Source organism: Oreochromis niloticus, linkage group LG22 (assembly GCF_001858045.2).
Source record: "Oreochromis niloticus isolate F11D_XX linkage group LG22, O_niloticus_UMD_NMBU, whole genome shotgun sequence".
In the NCBI taxonomy this organism is placed as follows: domain Eukaryota; kingdom Metazoa; phylum Chordata; class Actinopteri; order Cichliformes; family Cichlidae; genus Oreochromis; species Oreochromis niloticus.
This window is the reverse complement of record NC_031985.2, coordinates 3,153,113-3,179,589: the sequence shown is the minus strand read 5'-3', so window position 1 is coordinate 3,179,589 and position 26,477 is coordinate 3,153,113. Positions and strand designations below refer to the sequence as shown.

At 42.1% G+C, this 26,477-nt stretch overlaps 1 protein-coding gene across 1 annotated transcript; it reads left to right on the top strand.

Moving 5' to 3' along the window:
* The first annotated feature begins 40 nt into the window (after window positions 1-40).
* LOC109194413 (uncharacterized) lies at window positions 41-26,477 on the top strand. Its single transcript, XM_025902369.1, has 5 exons — window positions 41-328; window positions 25,104-25,237; window positions 25,344-25,509; window positions 25,694-25,987; window positions 26,295-26,477. Exons 1-5 carry the CDS (start codon window positions 219-221, stop codon window positions 26,416-26,418), a joined length of 828 nt encoding a protein of 275 aa, XP_025758154.1. The 5' UTR covers window positions 41-218; the 3' UTR covers window positions 26,419-26,477.

The window sequence follows — 26,477 nt, the reverse complement described above, 5'->3', positions numbered from 1 at the left end:
GTAAGTACTAGAGCTATGAGCAACGTGAGGCCAATAACTGACATTGGTTAACAGATAATATGGCAAAGACTGGTTGTGAACGGTGGTCTTAAATACAGCTGGCTTGATTTGTCTCAGGTAGTGATCCTCAGAGGAGCGATGAAGTAGAGCAGCCAGCACCCCGAGTAGAGCAGGCACTGTGGAAAAATAGTTGTGACTCAACCAGAACATTACAAAGTATGGCCTGGAGGATTTTCATCTCAAGGTGCAAGAACATTCTTAATGACTGTACACGGCGGCTGCTGATGGACGATGTTGGGCCAGATGTGCTACAGTTAGCGTTAAGGAGGTATGATCAAAGCAAGATCGAAAACATTTAACATTTAAAATGTTTAAGGGGAAGTGACGGACAAGGTAAGCAACTCATGTTGTAACTGACGTCAGACGCCGGAGATTTTGGCGGAAAATTAAAGCAAATGGTAGTTTAGATTTGAATAAATTCCTTTAAGCTTCAGTATTACCAAATACACTTATCAATTGTCTTATAACTAACAATATTTGTCTAAATAATCTCCAACACCCTGGAGAACAACGGGGAGAGTTTAGAGGCTCTCCAAGATTACATTGATCAGTGCTTTCAGGGTCTCGTGATGAAGAAGGCCCAGAGTGCAGCTTCCCCGGCCAAATCTGAGACGCCATCGTCGATAAGACTTCGCCCGGCAGATTCCCCCGGCACAACATCGCCAGCCGGCAAAGATATTGCTGACATACTGGAGTCAATCGACAAGCGATTGTCCAGCTTCGACGCAAGGCTGTCTTTGGTGGAGATTCTTCACCGGGAATTTAAATGCTTGCGAGAATCCCTGGAGTTCAGCCAGCAGCAGGTGGAAACGCTCGCTGCTGAAAATGCCACGCTAAAGGAGTCGGTGAAATGTCTCACAGAAAATGTTACCCAGCTCAATAGAGAAAATAAAAAAATAAAAGAAACAGTTATTGATCTACAAGCTCGTAGCATGCGTGATAATCTGGTATTTTCTGGTATTCCAGAAGCCGCTGGAGAGGACGTGCAGACCACGGTAAAAAGCTTCATCAAAACCCACCTGAAGCTGCCGGAGGACACGGTGAAGAACATCGTCTTCGATAGGGTGCATCGCCTCGGCCCTATTCGGGCTGCGGCCGGGAGACCACGTCCTATCGTGGCCAAATTCGGCCACTTCAAACAAAAGGAACATGTGAAAAGCCGCGGCAGGGAATTAAAAGGAACGGACTTCAGCGTGAACGACCAGTTCCCCAAAGAGATCCTGGAACGACGCAGGGTCCTCTTCCCAATCCGACGCGGCTTCATCCAGAAGGGCTCCCGCGCTGTCATCGCTGTGGACCGGCTGTATGTGGACGGACAGCTCCACCGCGACCCCGACATCACTCCGTGGCTGTATTAACTTCACACCAGATAAGAATCCGCTACACCCTTTCCCCATCCACTCACACTAACTTGCATTAACATCTGTTTAACTTACCAGTATCAAATCGCATCTTAGGTGTGATATCATAGCAGAATTAACACCGTCACTCTCCGTCAATGGTTTGATTGGAATGTTTCCAGGTTTTGTTTTGTTTTTTTTCTCGTTTTTTCTTCTCTCTTCTTTCCCCCTCTTGTTTTTATGCTGCTCACCCTTGTCCTTGGTTTCTTTCTTTCTTTCCTTTTTCTTTCTTTCACTGCTTCGATCACCTGCTTCCACACTCATCCACAAACAACATCCTTTATTTCGATACATACGCACAGCACGATCACGCACAGTCATGCGCTCAACGGCAGCACATTTACATCAGTCAGACAGCGCACACAGACCTACAGGATACACACACTTAACCCAAGCATACTCATATTAGTAAATATGCAAACACATAGTCAGATTCAAGGAGCATCTCATCACACATTTTTTCTCTCTCTCCTTCTCTTTATTTATGAACAAGTGATGCACTCTCTCCACCTGTCTAAGCGACACACTCAGCGCACACCCCTAGTTATACACAGACATCTATGGCTGCACTAAGATTCGTTACATGGAATGTAAATGGAGCTGGCTCCAGAGAAAAGAGGTTAAAAATATTTAACCAACTCAAAAAACTACAGGCAGATGTTGTCCTTTTACAAGAGACCCACAGACCTCTTAGAGGTTCGAATGAACTTAAAACACCTGAGTTTCCTAATGTGTTCTCAGCTTGTTATAATTCTAGACAAAGGGGAGTAGCAATTTTGATCCAGAAAAAAATTAATTTCACAGTACTCGATACAGTTATAGATCCAGAGGGCAGATTCTTAATCATTAAATTATCTATACTTGATAAAAAGCTATGTATTGTAAGTGTATATGGTCCAAATGTTGATGATCCCTCATTCTTTCACAGTTTTTTCAGTGCACTCTCTGAACACTTAGATGGCACACTTGTTCTTGGAGGCGACCTCAACCTTGGACTAAATGAAGAAATGGATAGGCTCAATACAGCAGGAACTCAGCGTAATTGGCAATCCACAAATATAATCAAACAGTATATGAGCGACTTTGGTCTTTGCGATGCATGGCGCTCCCTTCACCCCACCAGTAAGGAATATACTTTTTTCTCACATGTTCATCACTCCTACTCTCGTCTGGATTATTTTTTGGTCAGCAGCTCACTGCTGAGGGACATTTCAGACACTGAGATTCACCCTATAGCTGTCAGCGATCATGCTCCTATATCTTTAACACTAATGCACAAGAATAATACTACGCCAAGTAAAAACTGGAGATTTAATACATCACTGCTTAAAGATGAAGACTTTATTAAATATTTTAAAAAAGAGTGGACTTCATATTTAGACTTTAATGACACTCCCGGAACATCAGCTTCTGTTTTATGGGAAGCAGGGAAAGCTGTGATGAGAGGTAAAATAATTTCTTTCTCATCACATAAAAAGAAAAAAGAAAACAAAAATATTCAGGAATTAGAAAAAACCATCAAATCACTAGAAGAAGCCTACGCGTCCCACCAAGATCAGGAAACACTGAACAAAATACGCAAAACAAAACTAGAATTAAATGAGATAATTGATAAAAAAACAAAATTCTTAGTACAAAAACTACGCTTACAAAATTATGAACATAGTAATAAATCCGGTCAATTTCTAGCAAACCAGTTAAAAATAAATAAATAAAAAACAACTATATGTGCTGTTCAAGATTCATCTGGGAACACAATATATGACCCGAAACAAATAAACAACATTTTCAGGGATTTCTATAAATCGTTGTATTCACCACAAATAAACCCATCTAAAAAGGAAATTGATCAGTTTTTAGACAACATAACTCTCCCAAAATTATTAGACTCTCAAGCAATGGCACTGGATTCCCCACTGACATCAGGTGAACTCCAGGAAGCCCTGATAAGTATGCCCAATAATAAGGCTCCAGGTCCAGACGGCTTTCCTGCAGAATTCAACAAAGAATTCTGGACGATTCTAGCACCAGTTTTTTACAGAACGTTGTTGGAAATCAAAGAAAATGGCAGACTTCCATCAAATATGAATTCTGCAAACATTAATCTCCTGCTAAAACCAGACAAAGACCCTGTATATCCCTCAAGCTATCGTCCAATATCCCTTATAAATGTAGACCTTAAAATAATCTGCAAAGCTCTCTCAAAGAGATTAGAGATGGACCGATCCGATATTACGTATCGGTATCGGTCCGATACTGACCTAAATTACTGGATCGGATATCGGCGAGAAATAAAAAATGTAATCCGATCCATTAAATATCAAAAAAACACCTCACAAAACTTGCACACGGCGTAACTCGGCTCATAACCGTAGCACGTCGGAGCAGTATGCATCACGTGATAGAGCGGCTGTAAACCAGCATTTCATCTCCGAGGAAGTTATCCCAGAGAGAGGTAAAGCAAGTGTGTAAGTTCATCTCTGAATGTTTGTAAAGCGTTCCCGCGTTAGCTTAACAACCGATATATGGAGCGACTGCCTCGCTCTCTCCCTCACCTTCCTGCGGCTACGTCAATCGTGAAACTGCTTAATGATCAGCTGATCAGCTTTTCTGTCGAGTCTGTCTCTCTTCTTTGTTTTTGGCCCACTTTGCACCAGAAAGAGGAAACCAGCAGCTGAACAACAGCAGCACGTTTAAGCTTGATAAGCTGTTGTTAGAATTTATTTAATATTACTTTCTACACCAGGATCCTTTTCTACGTAGCTGACGTAACTGTGCAGGGGCGGATCTAGCAAAGTTTAGCCAGGGGGGCCGATAGGGCATGAACAGGGAAAAGGGGGCACAAAGACATACTTTTCTTTCTTATTCTCATTTAAAATGTCTAGCTTTTAATAAATAATTATCTGAATCTTACACCCAAAGTTTTAATCTGATGTAAAATGTATAGAAGTCCATTACTGTATATAGTAACTGTTAAGTCTAATATACCCTAGTAAGCTATAGTACTTTTTCCTTTGGGAAGATACCATCTGTGAATTCTGCAATTCTGTTGAAGAAAGATGTTGAATCTATTTAATTATTCTTGAAAAATAATTTATTTCTGTGCATTTTTTTTTCACCCTGCATCAAATTAAAGTTGTTTACATCGATTAAGCATCATGAGGTGGAGGGTGGGGGGTGGTTCCCTATTTTTTTTTTTTTGCTGGGAGTTTGCAACCCTATTAGTTAGGTTGCTTAATATTTCTGCTAAGTACTCTTTAAAATACCAGAATAGGAAGGATGGAGTAGGTTTAAGTTTATTAGATTGATCAGTGTTGCTGAACTATGAAATATTTTGGGTGCAGTGTATTTTTTACATGCAGGTATAACAGAATAGCTTTAGTGTTGTTGTTCATTTAAACTTGAGTATGAACTTGTACAAAATGCAGCAAGATATTAAAAAAACAGTTTTATTGATTAAAAAACACACTATATCGGATTCATATCGGTATCGGCAGATATCCAAATTTATGATATCGGTATCGGTATCGGACATAAAAAAGTGGTATCGTGCCATCTCTAAAAGAGATTAGAGAAAATAACCCCCCTCTTAATTCATCCTGACCAAACTGGTTTCATAAAAGGTAGGCACTCATCAACAAATACACGTAGATTACTTAATTTGATAGACTACTCATACAGTAAAAGCCTTGAAACTACTATATTTTCTCTAGATGCAGAAAAAGCGTTTGACAGAGTTAACTGGAAATTTCTATTTGCAACTTTACTCAAATTTGGTTTTGGATCTTCTTTCATCAACTGGTTAAAAATATTATATAATTCCCCAACAGCTTGTGTCAGAACAAATGACCAGACATCCTCCAGCTTCTGTCTCCTGAGGGGCACCAGGCAGGGATGCCCACTCTCCCCTTCACTGTTTGCAATTTTTATCGAACCACTAGCAGCAGCAATTAGACAGAATTCAGTAATTAAGGGCATAAAATGCAAGAACGTGGAACATAAAATCAGCCTTTATGCGGATGATGTGTTACTCTTTCTCCAAAATTCACAAACCAATATCTCTGGGGTGATTGAACTGATAAACTCTTTTGCAAGAATATCAGATTACTCAATTAACTGGTCAAAATCTACAGTCCTTCCGATTAATTGCTCCTTCCATAATTCCTCTTCTACTCCACTGCAATCGGGAAATATAAAATATTTAGGTATTAATGTTTCTCCCAAGCTTGCAGATCTAACTAAATTAAACCATATCCCACTTTTAAAGAAAGTAGAAGGTGATCTGGCTAGGTGGAAATGTCTACCCATATCACTCATGGGAAAGGTTGCCGCTATAAAAATGATGATATTACCAAAAATAAATTATTTATTCTCAATGATCCCAACTAAACCGCCGCAAGATTGGTTCAGATCTCTAGATTCATATATGTCCAAATTCCTTTGGAAAAATAAACCCCCACGTATAAGCTTAAAAACATTACAAAAGACCAAGGATAAAGGAGGATTAGAACTACCTAACTTTCAGCACTACTTCTTAGCCAACAGGCTTCAGTTTATCTCAGGATGGCTAAAACATACCCTCTTAGATGAACCTTGGCTAGATGTAGTGTTGGGATTTAGAGATTCTTTTATTGCTGCCATATAATCTGCCTTATGATAAATGCATTAATAACATGTTCTACAGTATTATTTTATCAGTAATATTGTTTACAGGGTTCATATTGCATTGAATATGTTTGTCATCACATTCATTTTATTCACAGGTTGAGTTCATTCTATACACAATGCATAACTGTGCTTGTTTAGAGTTGATGTTCTATCCAAGAGGGTTTTAAGCTTCACTGGTGAGAGTGTCCAGGTGATACATGTTGAGGGAAGATGAGAACATAGCAGGTTAATTGCATGCATGCTTACAATACACATAAATCTAGTAGCAGGCCTGAGCGAAGGCCCAAGTGTCTTCTGCTTCTTATTTGAGACCTGCGCCAATTCAGTCTACTTAGTGATTGAGGACGAGGGTCCATTATTAGCCCTTAGAGGCCCTGAAGCTTGAAGTTATTACCTTAAAAGGAAGGTGTTATCAAAAAGAGAAGTTATATGTCTGTTCATAGTTATTAGAGATGTACAAGATGTACCCTTGTCTGTAAACAATGACTGGACATAATGTATTTTTGACCTGTATTGACGTGTATGTGGGGGTGTGATCCTCTATGCTATAAAACCAGAACTCAGTGTATTTTTGTCAGAGCAAATAAGCCATATGCTGACGGTTGTTCTCCGTTGTCAATAAACTCATCGTTTGATTGTACTTTTCTGGGCCTCCGTCGTTTGTTGTCTGGTCTACAGTTGACCGATCTCGCTTCATTTGGTGGAGGATGCAGGGCAACTGACGATCAGCAGAAAGAAGTACAGGTGTTTGTTGTCGGCGGAGGTCGAGCCCGGATTAGGTAATCGAACGGCAGAGGTCACGGTGACAGCTCGACTACTGGGCCCACATAATAAAAAGGTAAGGCACAAACCTCTTAAACTGAAATTGTGCTGTAGTGCATTATAAATTCTAAAACATGTAGTCAAGTGGTCATCCGTTGATCTCTGTTTTGAGTTTTGTTTGCAGCGAAAGTGAAACTTAAGAGTAGTGTTGCATTCATGGTCGCCTTGGAAAAAGCAGTACTGAGCTAAAAGTAACTAGAGATGTTGTTTTAAGGAAATAGAGAGAAGAGAGATTGAGCTGTGATTATTAAGGAATAAAGAGATAATAAGTGTCTAAAGTCAAGGAGTTGAAGAACTCCCTCCCTGGGAAAGACGTTTCCTAGGATTATACTAGGGGGAGGGCCCCGCTGAGAGTTGTGGCCTCAGATATAGCCCTGGTGATCGCAGAGGATCATTGTTAGGGAGACACTTAATTGTGAGAAAAAGAGTAAAATACCGGACGCAAGAGTCCGAGGAAGTTGATATATGATTTAAGAGAAACTCAGGCCAGCCGTGAGCTTGAGGTTTTGCAGTAAAGCCAGCCGAGCAGTAAAGTGAAACTAAGGTCTGTTGTGTTGAAGTAACTCTGAGAATAAATACTGTGAGCTATGAGAGACGATTAAAAAGTATTACCTATGCATTTGCGGACCTGCCGTGGTCAGTGAAAAATTTGTGGACCACCGTGGGCCAAGAAAAGCTGTGTTTTTGTTGATGTTCCTGGAGAATTTGCAGACCTGTTGACGTCTCTTAAAGACGAGCAGCGGTGTGTATATCCGGGTTGTAGGGACCCACTCATACAGCTGGAAACCGTGACGTAAGAAACTGTCTGAAATGATTTAAGTGCCAGCCGGCTGCAGGCTGTGTGTGAGAGAGGCTGTAAAAGTCTCTTTTTCTGTTCTTTTTTGCTGGGGAAAAGTGCGTAGTTAAAACTTGGGTGTGGTCACTTCCCCTTTTAATTTTAACAAAGAATAGATACATTGATTAAATGAGGGGTAGATAAAAAGGGCATGCTCATTGTGCCGGTGTTTCATTATAGGTGCTTGGAAATAGACAGTGAGAGGCCCACGGGGATCCCATTAAGGCTGCTGAAGCATTTTCCTGTTTTGTGAGCGTGCCTTTGGTGATTTTGAAATACAGTATCACTGGACAGGGTGATTCTAATATAAGAGTTATTTTAATCCAACCAGAAACAGAGTAATAAATAAAGCTGTGAGCCTCCTCCTGAGTGGAGAGAATTTGCAGAATTTTTGAGTATCTCTTGTTAAAGAAAAGGGAAAAGAGATTCTGTGTATGGCAGACCGTGAAGTTTCTAGATTAGATCAGAGAGAACTAATGTGGCCGAAGGTTGGATCTGATATGAGGCGAACAGAGGACCGGTCTAAAAAGATTAAAAGGTACGCACAAACCTGTTCAATAAGCAAATTTGTGCAAATTGACTGAATTCTAAATTATCTGTTCGCTGAGTAGATGATCTTAACTATTGGCGCAGTAGTGGTAAAACTGAATTCTTGAGAATAAAGCAAAAATGTTGAAGTAATGAATGAGAAACTTTGAAGTAATGAGAAACTTTGAAGTAAGGATAATGAAGCTCTGAGAAACAGACAGTACTGAGTTAAAAGGTTATATGGTATTTCATGGTAAAAGAGAAAAAAGAGACCAATGCATGTTTAAGAATAGAAGAATATAAGAGTTATTGGTCTGCTTATGGTTTAATAAGTGTGAATAGCTAATGATCAAGAGGATCATTTTGGGAGACGCTTATTTGTAAGTAAAAGGATTAAGTTCGGACGAGGAAGTCCGACAGAAAACACCTGGTGCTGTCAGGATGTTTAAGTGACACAGAAGTTCAGAAAATCGAGTCAGAAATGGTTTTGTGGCTCTTGGTAAACTGATTTTGAAGGAAAATCAGTGTTTATTGTGCTGAAGTAACAGATCTGGTAGTCTGAGGAAAAGAAATAAATCGGTGAATGGTTGATATACTCACATGAATTTTGGTGGATCTGCTGAGGTCCAGAAGAATAATCAATTACATTACTGTGTTGGTTCGAACGTTGATAAATGATCCAGGAAGAATTGCCCTGGGTCTGTGTCTGTGTGTGTGTGTTGTTCAGTGACAGCATGCGCAGTTTAAATTGGGCGCTGTTCCTTCCTCTTTTTAGTTTCAAAACACAAAGGCTGTTGCATTAAGAATTACTGTGTGAAGAACGGCTTCACTTTTGACTAAGGGAAATAATAATATGCTTACTTTTGGGTCTATGAAGATCTTGTAACATTCCGGGGGAGATGCCGGGGTAAAAAGAGTGAGCTCAGATGAGGGAGTCTGAGAAAAAGACACCGTGAGTTGAGCAGGTGTTTAACTGACTCAGGATTTCAGAGAATCGAGGCAGCTGTGATCTTGAGTTTTAATGGTAAGTTGATTTTAAAGGAAAATCAATGTTTACCATGTTGAAGTAATTCTGATGATATTACTAGATGTGTTGTGATACAAGTAAAGAATAAGTTGTGTAAATGTCAACACACGATTGTGTTGAGATGTATGGATCGGCTGCGGTCCACCTGATAAGTTAATACTGGGTAAACTGAGACAATAAACTGTTTTTAAATCTTCACTGGCTGCAGTGAGATACATGTGCTGAAGATTACTGGACCCGGCGAGGTCCATATGATGAAGTTCTTGGGGAGATAAATGACAGAAACAGTTTCTGAATTTTGAGGAGAATTCTGAAGCACTGAGGTTGAATTTTCTCTGTGCTTGGTGCGCTGTGTGGACTTATATTAGAGTTATAAGTCCAAAGGTTATGACCTGGAGGTCATTCATGGTGTTTAAAGAAGAACAGGAATTAGAAAAGGATATTTAATGTCATATTTTGTGTGAATTGAGGAAAACTCACCACATGTGTTCACCTTTTTTCATTTAAAGGGACACAGACATTAACACACACACACACAGTACTTGGGTGTGAGTTACTTCCTCTTTTAATTTTAAACTGCAACACATGTGTGCATTGAACTAGAATTTCATTTGGGCTAGTTAAAGATAAAGATGACCTTTATTAGTCCCACAGCTGGGAAATTTGTTTTGTTAAAGCAAAAGTGCAAAGTTATGCAGCAGAAATTAGAAAACACTGGAATGCAATAAAATAAAGTAGAATAGAATAAAATAGAATACCAATACTATATACAGCTGAGTAAGAAAATACAAAATACAACTTTGTCAAAGAAAGAATTGCACATATAGCAGTCTTATTGGACGTATGAGGGTTCTGGTAAAGTACTAGTTCTGGTAAAAGTAAAAACTTAGGTTTAAAGTTTTATGCCCTGGAGGCCAAGAGTCGTGTGTAGAGAAGAACATGACTTGGAAACGGACATTAAAGGTCACATTTCGTCTAAGATGGGGAGAATTGTCCCATATGTGTTTATTTCTCTTCTTTTTAAGAGGACAGACGCACTGAGTGTTGTCTACTTGCTCTTTCTGATTCTAAGCAAGCATGTTTGATAAAATACTCTTAGGAAAGCGTATTTTGAGTGCTTCTAAGTGTGTGAATGTTATGAGTACTTGATTTGAATGATTCTGTGTGATTTGTACAAAATAATAAATAAGTAATAATAACTCATAGGAGAGTGCGTGAATAGAGGAGGCCTGAGAGAGTGTGTGTGCGTCAAACAGGAAGTCTGATTATAGCTGGGGAGAGACGTTGTAGCATGAAAACAGAGCAATTAGAGACTGAATGTCTTAAGAAAAAGTAATAAAATATATTATTTACATGTTTTAGAAAAAGAAAGACTGAGAAAATAAATACATGAACTAACAATTACATTAATGAATAGAAAACACACGTACACAAATTGTTACAGGTGAAATGTTGGGAATAATCAAGAAGTGAGATAGCTTAATATACTGATGAAATGAAGAAAGCAGCTTACACTCCTTTGATTTCCAGAGTCAGTGTGTCCCCTCCCCTCATAGCACCCGTGCCCACTTGGCCCCCGTATCAGGCGAAGCATGGAAGGCTGGACAGCCCATGACGGGTAAGATCCCACCTCGAAACCCTGGGACAACCTAAGGCAAGGCGCAGTCACGATTGCTTGAACCTAGGTCCCTAAGTGAGCTTGGACTCACTGGAGGAGACGGGACTTCAAGGGTAAAGCCACTGGGGCAGAGGGGGAAATGTCATTAACAATGACGAGTGATGAGCCAAAGAGGGGAGACACTCACTGTCTTTCAGGGTGAATTGTTCCCTGAACCTGAAAATCAAGCTCTAACTTCTGGCTGAGGACAAGGAATGTTGTTATTTAAGGAGGGAGATCAAATTTGGGAAAGAGAAAAACTGACTGTTTAAGTGGAACCTTGTGAGGGAGTCTGAAAAAACCACGAAAAGAAACATATACACAATCACACACACAAATAGAAAATGCGTTAACCTTTGAATACAAAAGAGCTCATGAAGATCAGATAGCAGGTTTAGCATAGGAGTCTGTTTATCATGTTGTCCAACTCGCTTAGTGCGTAGTAAGTTTTCAGAAGAGAAAATTTAGAATTTAGTGTTGATGGTGTGCAAGTTGTGTGGTGTTTAACGAGATTTTCTGTGTATTGAGCAGGTGAGGTGATGTTAGTTGACCTGAGAGTGTCAGGACCCTGAAGAACTTGTGGCAAAATGTTCTGTGTTTAAGATTGTTGAGGTTGTTGTTGTAGTGATGGGTTACTTCTATCGGTTAGATTTGTGTTGTTTTCTTATTTTAATAGAGGGAGTTTTATCAAACATGCACATGTCTAAGGGGGTCCATCATTTTTGTAACAGTGCACTTAGAAAAAACCTGTCAGGTGATTTTGTTTTGTGTTTGGATGAGCCAATAATCAGCTCTCTTTTTCTCATTTTTGTTCTAAGCAGGCCTGCAAAAGAGTGGATAACAGCGCTGAAAATTCTCGGTGACCTTCTCCAGATTACAATGGCCAGAGGAGAAGGCTAAGTCTCTGTCTAAACGGATTGCCGCGAGCCAATCCAGTCTAAAAGCAGAAAGAACTAGTTTCCGAGAAAAACTTAAAAGAAAATGAATGAATTGATTTTGCTGAGAGTGGAGAATCTGATTATTTGTGCGCAATTTTCCACTATTTGCAAGACCTGATGTTAATGCATGTGAGTGAATGTGTGTAAATGGACGGTGACTGGACGGACGAGGCAGACCATAGGTTGGACCGACTGGACACTGAGATAAAGACTGGACTAAGGTTAGACACATGACTGATAACTGTTCTGTTTTAAGTTTTCTTTTTATAACACAGGTTGGATCATAAGTGGGGAAAAACTGAGTATGAAATGTGAAGTTCTGGTTAACACACAGGTTTTTGTTTCTAGGAAGTTCCAAGGATGCAGGCTTTGGATGGAGCCAAGAAAAGATTTGACATAATGATTAATTTGATTTCATTCCTTAAACACAGGTTTGAAGGGCCGGAGCATGAATATCTAATATGATATGACTAACCTTTTTCTTTTAATCTCCTAAGCTCGAGTGAAGGATTTTGAGTTTGTAACACATAAGATGTGTCACAAAAGGGGGAGTTACAGGATTTAAGGTTTAATTTGAAATGGGTTTTAGGATCGTTTTATGACGTTTGGGGTTTTTGATAATTTAGATATAGAAATTGTTTTGTGGTTCTTTTTGATCTGTTTCTATGCTCAGATGGTGATGGTTTATATCTTACCCTGGGCGTGTTTAATAAAACTAAAAGTGTTGCTCACACACATGAAGGGCATGGAGATTAAGTAAAGTTAATATAAAGGACAGAGCCCAGAACATGATATGGTGAAACAACTTTGAATGATTAAAGGAACCATAGATGAACACAGTAGATTAGTGAGGTGTAGCAGAGAGAGGCTTTTTGTGTTCTATCCTTTACAGGAGAAGATTTCAGGACCACAGCGACCACAGGGGGGCGAGAATCCTGGAAGCCCCTGACCGAACGGAACCAACCAGAGAAAGGAGAAAAACAGAGCACAAATACACCTAGTTGTTTATATTACAAAGAAGATCAAAAGCTTGTTAGACACAGGTTATAATGGAAGCATAAAAGGGATGAGAGGAACTTTACATAACATAGAAATCCTGCAACAATTCGTAAATTGCCCAAACACAGTGTTCAGACCGGATATGCGCTACCCGTTAAAGGGGGCGAAGAAATCAGGCCTAAATTTGAAAAATGAAATGGGTTAACTCGATAAAGGATGTTTCCAAAGGTAGAGAAAATAATGTAGGCCCTTTTACCAGGAGAAAGCTAATTGTATCTTTTACACTTTACAGTGTGCACTGAGGGAAGTCAGGAATAGTTTAAATTAGGATTAAAAATTAAACTAGGTGAAAAGGGGGTGTAGCAAGTAGATTTAGGGCAGCTCACAGCCTGGCGTAAACGCAAGGTGCCGTCACACAGCTTAAGTTATTTGTTTGATTTATTTTAAACATTGAAAACATACAACCCGTTGAGGAGACAGATAGGGTTGGGGAATTGAAAGGTTTTGTTTGTTTAGCATAATTTCTTTTGTTATATTTTAGCTTTAACATGGAACATGCCTCTCTGGAGCTTCTCTCCTGATGCTACCCTGCCAAAGACCCTTATCCATAGAGACTATGTCAGCTCCCAAACAGACAGCAACAAACCAAATCTAGCAATAAACAACTTAAACATCAATAGTAACAAAGCAAGAACAATACAGAATCCACATTTAACCGAAGAATAAAACAGTGAAATGTGGATTATTAAATATTAGGTCTCTCTCTTCAAAGCCTCTGTTAGCGCACGCCAAGCGGTCGCAGCAGATGGCTGCCCGTACCTGAGCGTGGTTCTGTCGGAGGTTTCTTCCTGTTAAAAGGGAGTTTTTCCTTCCCACTGTTGCCAAAGCGCTTGCTCAATAGGGGGTCACAAGATTGTTGGGTTTTTCTCTGTATCTATGAAGCGCCTGGAGGCAATTTTTGTTGTGATTTGGCGCTATATAAATAAAATTCAATTGAATTGTATTGAAGTAAACTTAATGTGATAAATTAGGAATTAGTTCATTTCTCAAGTGAGAAATGAAAAAGGGGGACTGGTGTTAGGAATAAAAGAAATATTTTTAATGTGTACTTTAATAATGAAGGCTTGTAGAGCAACGCTACCTTTGACTTACAAACAAGAGCTCAGCCAGACTGAAAAACAGGAAGCTTTAGTGCACAAGGCATATTAATAGATATAGACACAAAAAAGAGGAACTCCCCATACAAACAATGTTCAAGACTGTGTGACGTGTAAAGTACCGAAATAACACCATATAAGTCACAGCTGATGATTCTAATGTTAGAGAGCTTTTGCAACTGGCGTCTGAGCTGTGCAGAGGTCTCTCACCCCGGAAGATGATTGAATAAAGAAAGACAGGTACTTATGTATGTCAGCATAAGGTGGAGTCCAACAGAAGCAAGGCACCCTACATGCGCACAGCATGCAGCAGGGGTTGCCAAAATAATATAGAAAACAGCACATGTAGTAAGAGAACACCCACTAAAAGTTCTGATTACACATAGTGTGGTGGCATAGGTGAACTCGCAGGCGTTCACTATGACATCATTAGCACAACAGAGACTGAGTAAAGTTTTAGATGCTCCAAATCTGACATTTACACATGAAGGAATCAATATGGCAGATTTAATGGGATCAGGAGAACCTCATGATTGTACTAAGAAAGCAGAAGTTGAAGGGAAAGTCAGGGAAGATTTAAAAGCAGAACCTATCCCTGGAGCTGAGGATTGGTTCATAGATGGCTGCTGTCATCGTGATGAAGAAGGATCGAAAGCAGGCTATGCTATAGTCTGCAAACAAGGAACTGAATTTGAGCCCACGAGGAACTCCAGCAGTGGAAGGAGCCACGCTGGACTGGTCCTTATGAGGTCGTTGCCAGAACAACTATAGCAGGTCAACTAAAAGGGAAAGGCGATACCTGGTATCATTGGTCGCAGTGTGTACCAGCACATGAGAGGTTGGTAGAGGACAACCCCTCTACACCCAACACAGGTGGTAATGAGCAGAGGCAAAATAAATCCTCTCACCTGTGCAACGGGCCAACCAGTAGTCTACCTGGGAGGCCGAAGAGAGAAGAGGAGCAGCGCAGAAGGTCGCCACGCCAGCAGAAAGGAGCGGTGACAAGTTGAGGACTCCACAAAAGCAGGGGAGTTTCATTCCAGGATATAAAGTTTATATAACATGATGCAAACACACGAATCAGAGACACGTAATGAGAAAACTGATTAGAATGTTCCTTACAACTACATGTTTATTGTATGCAATGATATTAACTATGGCTGTGTTGTTTATTGTCTATATTTTGCAGGGCACTCCGGACCACTTGTCTGAACACGGAGGCCAGTCCAGCCCAGCACTTCCTGAGACTGTAGTTGCTAAAACGGGATCGGTAAAAAGACAAAAGCGCGAGGTGTCAGGTAAAGGTGATGAGTGTCTCAGCATGAATAATGGCATAGAGTTGAATTATGGTAAAGGGTCTACCCGCTCATTCACATTTGATTTGTGTGACGTTATTAAGTGTACACGAGCTAGTAGTAGCTGGAGAGCGTATGATGTATGGGTCTGCAATGACCCCATGATATGCTTAGGGTAAATTTAGTTGATGCAAAGTCTAAGCCGCTCGCAGAAAGCTTAATCACCACTCTGACTGATCAGATGGTAACTTCGGGAACAGTAGCTCAAAAGGAACAGGAACCAAAAGGGAGAGTACTTCTGACAACAGATTACTTTAGACTGAAGCCTAAGGATTTGATAAAGCGTGCCACCGGTTTCAAGGACAGTAACCTCTGGCTTGATTGGGTGGCTCAAAATGCTAGAGAACAACATGTATCTGACTGTGTTGCCTGTGCGTCAGCTAGGCCACGTTTGTTTATAGAGCCCGCACCGTTGCATTAGAGGATGAGTGGGGCTATGATTGTATGTTACAGTTAACTAGAAGTGCAGTGACTACTGGCAAGTCTCTGTTAGTACATGACTTAATAATTGATCAACAAATCGATTTACTCTGCCTTACAGAAACCTGGTTGCAGCAGGATGAGTATGTTAGTTTAAATGAATCAACACCCCCGAGTCATTCTAACTACCAGAAATCCCGAAGCACAGGCCGAGGGGCGGTGTGGCAGCAATTTTTCACACCAGCCTATTAATTAACGAAAGACCAAGACAGACTTTTAATTCATTTGAAAGCCTGATGCTTAGCCTCGTCCACCCCAGCTGTAAAACTCAGAAACCAGTCTTACTTGTTATCATCTATCGTCCACCTGGGCCTTACACAGAGTTTCTCTCTGATTTCTCAGACTTTTTATCTGATTTAGTGCTCAGCTCAGATAAAATAATTATTGTGGGTGATTTTAACATCCATGTAGATGCTAAAAATGACAGCCTCAACATCGCATTTAATCTGTTATTAGACTCAATTGGCTTCTCTCAAAATGTAAAAGAACCCACCCACCACTTTAATCACACTCTAGATCTTGTTTTAACATATGGCATAGAAACTGAATATTTAACAGTGTTTCCTGAAAACCCTCTGCTGTCTGATCATTTCCTGATAACATTTACATTTACAATAATTGATTACACAGCAGTGGAGAGTAGACTTTATCAAAGTAGATGTCTTTCTGAAAGTGCTGTAACTAAGTTTAAGAATATAATCCACCCACTGTTATCATCTTCAATGCCCTGTACCAACATAGAGCAGAGCAGCTATCTGAACGCTACTCCAACAGAGGTCGATTATCTTGTTAATAATTTTACCTCCTCACTACGTACGACTCTGGATACTGTAGCTCCTGTGAAAACTAAGGCCTCAAATCCAAAGTCCCTGACTCCGTGGTATAATTCTCAAACACGTAGCCTAAAGCAGATAACTCGTAAGCTGGAGAGGAAATGGCGTGTCACAAATTTAGAGGATCATCATTTAGCCTGGAGAAATAGTTTGCTGCTTTATAAGAAAGCCCTCCGCAAAGCCAGAACATCTTACTATTCGTCACTGATTGAAGAAAATAAGAACAACCCCAGGTTTCTCTTCAGCACTGTAGCCAGGCTGACAAAAAGTCAGAGCTCTACTGAGCCAACCATCCCTTTAACGTTAACTAGTAATGACTTCATGAACTTCTTCACAAATAAAATTTTTATCATTAGAGAAAAAATTACCAATAATCATCCCACAGATGTAATATTATCTACAGCTACTCTTAGTACCATCGATGTTAAGTTAGACTCTTTTTCTCCAATTGATCTTTCTGAGTTAACTTCAATAATTAATTCCTCCAAACCATCAACGTGTCTTTTAGACCCCATTCCTACAAAACTGCTCAAAGAAGTCCTGCCATTAATTAATTCTTCGATCTTAACTATGATCAACCTATCTCTAATAATCGGCTATGTACCACAGGCCTTCAAGCTGGCTGTAGTTAAACCTTTACTTAAAAAGCCATCTCTAGACCCAGCTGTCTTAGCTAATTATAGGCCAATCTCCAACCTTCCTTTCATATCAAAAATCCTTGAAAGAGTAGTTGTCAAACAGCTAACTGATCATCTGCAGAGGAATGGCTTATTTGAAGCGTTTCAGTCAGGTTTCAGAGCTCATCACAGCACAGAAACAGCTTTAGTGAAGGTTACAAATGATCTTCTTATGGCCTCTGACAGTGGACTCATCTCTGTGCTTGTCCTGCTAGACCTCAGTGCTGCGTTCGATACTGTTGACCATAATATCCTATTAGAGCGATTAGAACATGCTGTAGGTATTACAGGTACTGCACTGCAGTGGTTTGTATCATATCTATCTAATAGACTCCAGTTTGTACATGTAAATGGAGAGTCCTCTTCAGACACTAAGGTCAATTATGGTGTTCCACAGGGTTCAGTGCTAGGACCAATTCTATTTACATTATACATGCTTCCCCTAGGCAACATCATTAGAAGACATAGCATAAATTTTCACTGCTATGCAGATGACACGCAGCTCTATCTATCCATGAAGCCAGGTAACACACACCAATTAGTTAAACTGCAGGAATGTCTTAAAGACATAAAGACCTGGATGGCCGCTAACTTTCTGCTTCTTAATTCAGATAAAACTGAGGTTGTTGTACTCGGCCCTGAAAATCTTAGAAATATGGTATCTAAGCAGATTCTTACTCTGGATGGCATTACCTTGGCCTCCAGTAACACTGTGAGGAACCTTGGAGTCATTTTTGACCAGGACATGTCCTTCAATGCACATATTAAACAAATATGTAAGACTGCTTTCTTCCATTTGCGCAATATCTCTAAAATTAGAAATATCCTGTCTCAGAGTGATGCTGAAAAACTAGTTCATGCATTTATTACTTCCAGGCTGGACTACTGTAATTCACTATTATCAGGAAGTCCTAAAAACTCGCTGAGAAGCCTTCAGCTAATCCAAAATGCTGCAGCAAGAGTCCTGACAGGGACTAGAAAGAGAGAGCATATTTCTCCTGTTTTGGCTTCCCTTCATTGGCTTCCTGTTAAATCCAGAATTGATTTCAAAATCCTGCTCCTCACATACAAGGTCTTAAATAATCAGGCCCCATCTTATCTTAATGACCTTGTAGTACCATATCACCCTATTAGAGCACTTCGCTCTTGCACTGCAGGCCTACTTGTTGTTCCTAGAGTATTTAAAAGTAGAATGGGAGGCAGAGCCTTCAGTTTTCAGGCCCCTCTTCTGTGGAACCAGCTTCCAGTTTGGATTCGGGAGACAGACACTATCTCTACTTTCAAGATTAGGCTTAAAACTTTCCTTTTTGCTAAAGCATATAGTTAGGGCTGGACCAGGTGACCCTGAATCCTCCCTTAGTTATGCTGCAATAGACGTAGGCTGCCGGGGATTCCCATGATGCATTGAGTTTTTCCCTTCCAGTCACCTTTCTCACTCACTATGTGCTAATAGACCTCTCTGCATCGAATCATATCTGTTATTAATCTCTGTCTCTCTTCCACAGCATGTCTTTCATCCTGTTTTCCTTCTTTCACCCCAACCGGTCGCAGCAGATGGCCGCCCCTCCCTGAGCCTGGTTCTGCCGGAGGTTTCTTCCTGTTAAAAGGGAGTTTTTCCTTCCCACTGTCGCCAAAGTGCTTGCTCATAGGGGGTCATATGATTGTTGGGTTTTTCTCTGTATTTATTATTGTGCTATCTACTGTACAATATAAAGCGCCTTGAGGCGACTTTTGTTGTGATTTGGCGCTATATAAATAAAATTGAATTGAATTGAATTGAATTGAACTGTACTTTGTTGTCCAGACTTTTCCCTGCCGTTTCAAAGCAGACAGCAGTGGGATCATTTATGCCAAAACAAGATAACTACACATGTTTTAAGTTTTCTACAGATAATGAAAAGTACAAGGTGGGAGAGATCGACCCAACTTGGTGTGCTGTCACACTCACGGGACGAACCACCAACAATGTAAGCGACCCTAGCATGATAATTGGAACATGGGCAAAAAGTGGGCTCTATTATTACTGTGGGGAAAATACTCGTGTTCCTATGGGAAGCGTAGGGACATGTGCGATGGTGCGATTGGGAGCTCCACTCATGCTTATTGGGAACCAGGTAAAGGCTATTCCACAACACAACACACGTACCTTAGCTGCCAGAGGTAAGAGACATATTTTGGCCAAAAGAGGGACCCAGGGTACACATGCATATGACCCTAGGTTAAACTCTCCGACCTGGATAGATTCTATTGGAGTGCCCAGGAGAGTTCCAGATGAGTACAAGCTGGTAAATCTGATAGTGGTAGAATTTGAAAGTATATTTCTTTGGGTGACACCTAATAAGAATGTTGATCGCATTAATTATGTTCATTGCAATCTGCTGAGACTCTCTAACCTAACCAGGGATGCCATGATGGGGTTCGCAGAACAATTGGGTCCGAGTTTGCTGATGGGAAATCGAATGGCCCTTAACATGAGAAGGGAGGCGTGTGCGCCATATTCGGAGACATGTGCTGCACTTTTATCCCTAATAATACTGCCCCAGATGGCTCAGTAACCCGAGCTTTGGAGGGCTTGAAAACTTTGTCTAAAACTATGCATGAACACTCAGGTATCGAAAATCTGCTGGCGTACTGGATGACATCTGTGTCTGGACAATGGAAAGGTGTGGCTATGTCAGTGATGTTTTCTTTGACTGTACTTTTGGGAATACTGGTCATCGCTAGTTGTTGTATCATTCCTTGTGTCAGAGGATTGTTGGTAAAAGTAATGGCGAGGGTTCCTAACCCTGGCTGGGTTGAGGGCATCTACCAGATGAACTTAGAACCCATAGAGTGGGCCAGGGAGTGATACAACATGAAGTGTGGTGACATTCCTTGTTGGAATGTCAAAAGAGGGAATGTTGGGATTTAGAGATTCTTTTATTGCTGCCATATAATCTGCCTTATGATAAATGCATTAATAACATGTTCTACAGTATTATTTTATCAGTAATATTGTTTACAGGGTTCATATTGCATTGAATATGTTTGTCATCACATTCATTTTATTCACAGGTTGAGTTCATTCTATACACAATGCATAACTGTGCTTGTTTAGAGTTGATGTTCTATCCAAGAGGGTTTTAAGCTTCACTGGTGAGAGTGTCCAGGTGATACATGTTGAGGGAAGATGAGAACATAGCAGGTTAATTGCATGCATGCTTACAATACACATAAATCTAGTAGCAGGCCTGAGCGAAGGCCCAAGTGTCTTCTGCTTCTTATTTGAGACCTGCGCCAATTCAGTCTACTTAGTGATTGAGGACGAGGGTCCATTATTAGCCCTTAGAGGCCCTGAAGCTTGAAGTTATTACCTTAAAAGGAAGGTGTTATCAAAAAGAGAAGTTATATGTCTGTTCATAGTTATTAGAGATGTACAAGATGTACCCTTGTCTGTAAACAATGACTGGACATAATGTATTTTTGACCTGTATTGACGTGTATGTGGGGGTGTGATCCTCTATGCTATAAAACCAGAACCCAGTGTATTTTTGTCAGAGCAAATAAGCCATATGCTGACGGTTGTTCTCCGTTGTCAATAAACTCATCGTTTGATTGTACTTTTCTGGGCCTCCGTCGTTTGTTGTCTGGTCTACAGTTGACCGATCTCGCTTCAGTAGAACAAGCACTTTGCAATAATCTAGAGATTTCAGATCTACCATTTATCAGCTCAAACATCCAACGACATGAATGCTTCAAAAGCATCAACATCAGCTCTTCCCTGACAGCATGGTGGGAGTTTCTGAAGTTGACAGAGTCTTCATTAATCCCATGCAAACGTACAGCTATCTGGAACAACCCTGACATATTACAAAACAATAATATGATAAACTTTTCAGATTGGAGTGGTAAAGGAATCAAATATTTAGAACATATACTAGAAGGAACAGAATTTATTTCATTTGACAGACTAGTTACACAATATGGGATCAACAAGAAAAGATTTTTAGAGTATCAACAAATTAAATCCATAGTAAAAAAGAGATTTAAACCAGGTCAAGTTGAACTACAAACACCACCAAGTGTGGTTCAATTTCTTACTCTTAAAACCCCCAAATTACTGTCCAAAATATACAGAATGCTTTCTAAAACAGATGAATCAATATCACTTCCTATTGCAAAATGGGAAGCGGATTTATCAGTTAACTTAGACCAAAACTTCTGGTCTCAGATTTGCTTAAAAACCTTTCATCTAATTAGAAATCCCAGTCTTCAATTAATTCAATACAAAATACTACATAGAGTGCACTATACAGGTCATCGGATGTTCAAGATGGGCTTTACATCTACCAACAACTGCTCACACTGCCAAACCAATTCACCGGATAATTATATCCACGCAATTTGGTTCTGTCCACCAGTTCAGAAGTTTTGGCACGAGATATGTGAAGACTTATCAAAGTGTCTGAAATGTAACATTCCAACTTCCCCTTTAGTGTGTTTGTTGGGCAGCTTAGATAATGTCACTACGGAAAAGAATATAGCCCATATGGTTTTCACTGCCCTATGCATAGCCAAGAAAACAGTCCTCATGAACTGGAAAAATAAAAATAATCTTAATTCTAACCAATATAGAAATTATCTATTAGATTACATTAGTCTTGATACAGCCTCTGCCACCACATCAGATCAATTGCTCTGGGCTCCTTTGGTCAGCTCCATCACCTAGTGGGGGTGGGGGGTCATAGTTCGGTCCCACCTTCACTGTTGTGATGGGTGTGGGGGCAGGGATGGGCTTAGGGCATCGGGGGGTTCCCCAGGAGCATCTTCCTTGGGGGGCTCAACCCGGGGTAGCGGTCATGGCCAATTAAGGGCTCTGTTGGCTCTTGGGTGACGGTTTCCTCGTGGCTGCGTGCAGCAGGGTTAGGGGAGGGTCTGTGCTGACGGACGTGGGTTACTGACCTGGTAGCCTGGCTGCCCCTGGGTGGGTCCGGGACGGGCGTGAGGTTCTGGGGCGCTCCGTCTCTGGGCCGGGGCCCTGGCCGGGCCTCAGGGGCTGGGTCCTGGTTGGTGTGCTGCCGGGGTTGTGGGCGGGTGGGTGTATGGGGGCCCGGCCCTGGCGCAGGGTGCCGCCGGTGCATCGAGCCACCTGGGGGGCTCTTCAACTGGTGGGGGAGGTTGTCACATCTTGCAGGAGCTTTCCTCTCTTCAGGAACTCTCTCTGCAGGAGGGGGAGATACAGGAGAGGTGGAGGAAGATCTCAGCCTGGGCGTCTATTGTCTAGTGTAGTCTGAAAGAAAGATGAGTGGATGATGGGATGGGTGCAGTTTTCTCTGTGGTGGGGTCGGGTGGACTGTCCCGGGCTCTGTGGGGCCGGGCATCGCAGCCGCGCTGGGCCCCGGTCCGGATGGGCCTGGGCCCCCCCTTTCCCTGGCGAGTTGCAGAGTATGGGGGTGCCTACTGGGGTCAGCGGGGAGCTGGCCCCAGGGTGGGGTTACTTGCCCCTCCCTTCCTTCCCTCCCCATCTCCAGCTGCCTCCCTCTTCCCGCTCCACCACAATCACCCACACATGCAGGGCCTTGGCGTAGGGGTGTGTCACCAGGGTGCAGGGGAGGCATCCCCCCCCTCTGTCCCCTTCTGGCTGCCTCTGCCTCAATTTTATCCCACACCTTAGACATTCACATTACTCACACTCTCATTACACATACATATAGGATCTTGGGGGTGGGCACGCCACACAGAATCGAAATTACCATCAGGGTGTACACCTCACCCCTGGCGTCGTTGCCCACCTCTCAATTTTAAATACACGTAGACATTGAGGGCTAGCAGGAGGGGCTATGCGCTTACCTGCTGCTCTGGCAGGTAGCTCCATGCCCTCCTGGGTTTTAAATGCACCTTAGAACACACATGCATCAACACTACATATGAGCGGGCGGAGGGAGGTTTGGAGTCTTCACACACCCCCGTTCTCTGCGGCCTGCTGGAGCGGGGGGGCTAGGAGGAGGAGTTGGCCGTTCGACTGGGGTCTGGAATGTGGGGCCTCCCTGCTGCTGCGGAGTCGGGGCGGTCTGCTTCCCCCCACCTCAGGGAAAAGGGTAACACCACCTGGGTCTGGGTGCAGTTTCCCCCTCCAGGGGCAAGGGTACCCAGACCCGGTTCTTAGAGTACGCTTGGGGAGAGTGATTGTGTGTACAGCGTCTCTTTATATCTGTCTCCACGTTGGTTGAGTGTGGAATAATTGCTTATGAGAGCATGAGGGTGGGAATGGATGTTTGTATCTGTGTGTGCCTGTATGTCTGTGTCTATATGTCAGGTTGGGTATCAGACGCCACCTCTCTGGGGACATCTCAGGCCCTCCAAGGTTTGGAGGCCTATCTCCCCCCACCACTTCCCCTGCCGGTGGCGGACGCCCTCAGACATCGGTGCATTGGTGGTTCTGTGTGTCCGGGGGTGGGCGCCCAGGTACACACCGGCTCACTCCTTGGCGGCTGCTTATCGGGGCCTGGAGCCTGGGGCTCGCTCGGGCCACTTCGGAGGCGGGGTGCCCTCGGCCTCTCGGCCCGGAGGTCGGTCACTCAGGCACAGCTGGCTGCCGGCGGAGCTCACGGGCACGTCACTGCAACCCCCCCTGGCTTCTGCTCCGCGGCTGCTGAGTGACCCCTCATCTGGGACAGCTCTTTCTGGGATAGTGACGCGGCTGCCCCTCTGTTGGTCTTCCTTGGTCTCTTGTGTTCTGGGGGCCTCTGGATGTCTGGAGTTTTGATCTCCTCCATACCTGCGTCATGCCCTGGAGGACGGGGCAGTGGCCCCCCACACCCTCTAGCCGATCATTACATGAAGGAACCTTGGTGGTGGTCAGAGGGCCCGGTGGCGCCTGTGTCCGGCAGCCTCGCCTCTGTCAGTGTGCCCCAGGGCAGCTGTGGCTACAATGTAGCTTGCTATCGCCAGTGTGTGAATGTGTGTGTGACTGGGTGAATGACTGAATGTAGTGTAAAGCGCTTTGGGGTCCTATGGACCAGAAAAGCGCTATACAAATGCAGGCCATTTACCATTTACCATTTAAAAAAAACAAACAAGCGCGTCCATGCTCACAGGTGTACACACGGGTGCTCACACACACAAACTACACCCTTTTTGGCTCCTACCTCAAAGCACACTGTGCGCTGTCGATCTTACGTGGTGCACAATAATGTTTAATATTTAGTATTTACTGTCATATTCCCATAGATCATTGTGATGATGTTTATTACTCTCGTTTTCTTCTGCTTGCTTTCTTCTTTCTTTCTCAACAGGTGATCCAGGTGATCGATATATGTATTTTTTGTCTGCTTATTCTGTTGGTTTTTGGTTTTTTGCCCTTTTTCCCCGTCCCTCTTCCCCGCTGTTTTTCTTTCCCTCTTTCTTTCTCCCCTTTCCTTCCCCCAGTCAAGTCTGTCTCGTATTCAGCAAGTGAAAATAAAATAAACAATAAAAGGTGAATCAAATGGACCATTACGGCAAGGCTGGGATGGTCCATTTGGTAAGGTAAATCCGTTGGGCATCTTTCTTCGCCTTTAGACAATAATTCTGATGGCAAAAGAACCAAACGGGACAGGTTAAAAAAAAAAAAAAAAAAAAAATGTTTAAGGGGAATATGGCCTGAAAATATAACATGAATTAAGAAGTAATTTTTTGATATCTTTGAGGTTGGAGACTATGCAGAGAAGCCTTCGGTGGGCAAGAGGAAGACTGATCAATGTAACTGCAGCAGATCAACTTCTGCGTGACTTGGCTGAATTGATTCAGGAGGTCGAACTGTCTACTCAGCATGGCCAACAAGGTAAGCACATATTGTGTCGATTCCTTGACTCACCAAAAGTGTGAAATAAATTATGACTCTGTCTTAACCTATTTTCCAAATACACCAAACGCTTATATATTTTCAGGCTGTTTTGGATACCAGGCACCAGTGGTTTTCAACAGAGGTAGAGGTAGATCCCTTTACCTTATCACTCGGGAACAGCTTTCATTCCTGAAGTCATGTGGATTCACTGCACCTCAGATGGCTGATATTTTGAATGTTTCACTTCGTACAATTCGAAGACGTCTGCGGTCAGTGACTTTTGAAACCAGTGTGACTTTCATTTCTTTGTGACATACACTCACTGTTTATTCAAATTAAATGGTATTGTGAAATTGTAAACATTAGTATATTTGAATGTGCGCCACTAGTCAAGTAATGAAGTGTGCTGTTATGGTAGTGATAAATTACTCATGTTTTTTTGTCTGATTTCAGACAGTATCATTTCACCTGTGCATCAATGTATGCGGAACTGACTGACAGTGCCTTGGATGAACATGTGCAGGACATTGTTGCTGGCAATGAACAAATTGGTCCTGAGGCTGTCAGAGCCTCCCTGCGAGTACGTGGACTACGTGTACAGCGAAGGAGGGTTCGAGCAAGCATGTTACGGATAAATCCTGGAGCAGCTGCCCTTAGAGCAGTTTTGCGGAGACCAGAACGAAGAACATTTCAGGTTGCAGGTCCAAACTCATTGTGGCACATTGATGGAAATCACAAGCTGATACGGTAACCAACCACACTGATTTGTTGAACACCTATTTTGACCAAAGTGAAATTCAGCATTACATCAAATATAATTGTTGAACAGTAAGACACATCCAATAGAGCCAGGCCCTGGGATGGGCAGTCCTCTAACACAACTGGTTATGTTTAAAGGGGAAGATGAGAGAACACAGACAGCGCAAGCAACATACAGAGAAAAATTCAAACTTGACATGTAATAGTGCCATGTAAATCAATTGAGAGTGTGTTTTCCATTGTTTCAATAACAAAGCAGAAATAATATTTTTCTTCTTATGGACCACGGTTTTAGGTGGAGGATAGTCATTCATGGGGCTATTGATGGATACAGTCGTCTTGTGGTCTTCCTTCATGCCTCAAACAACAACAGTAGCAGTACCGTTTTATCAAGTTTCATCAGAGCCGTGGTATCCTAAGGTGTACCCTCGAGGGTCCGGACAGACAGAGGAGGGGAAAACAATGCTGTCTGCCTGAT

Excerpts from the sequence above, each read along its gene's own strand:
- LOC109194413 (XM_025902369.1), top strand. The coding sequence starts at position 219 with ATGGCCTGGAGGATTTTCATCTCAAGGTGCAAGAACATTCTTAATGAC. Across the intron at positions 329-25,103 it reads CTACAGTTAGCGTTAAGGAG|GTTGGAGACTATGCAGAGAA; the intron begins GTATGATCAAAG and ends GATATCTTTGAG. Across the intron at positions 25,988-26,294 it reads GGAAATCACAAGCTGATACG|GTGGAGGATAGTCATTCATG; the intron begins GTAACCAACCAC and ends CCACGGTTTTAG.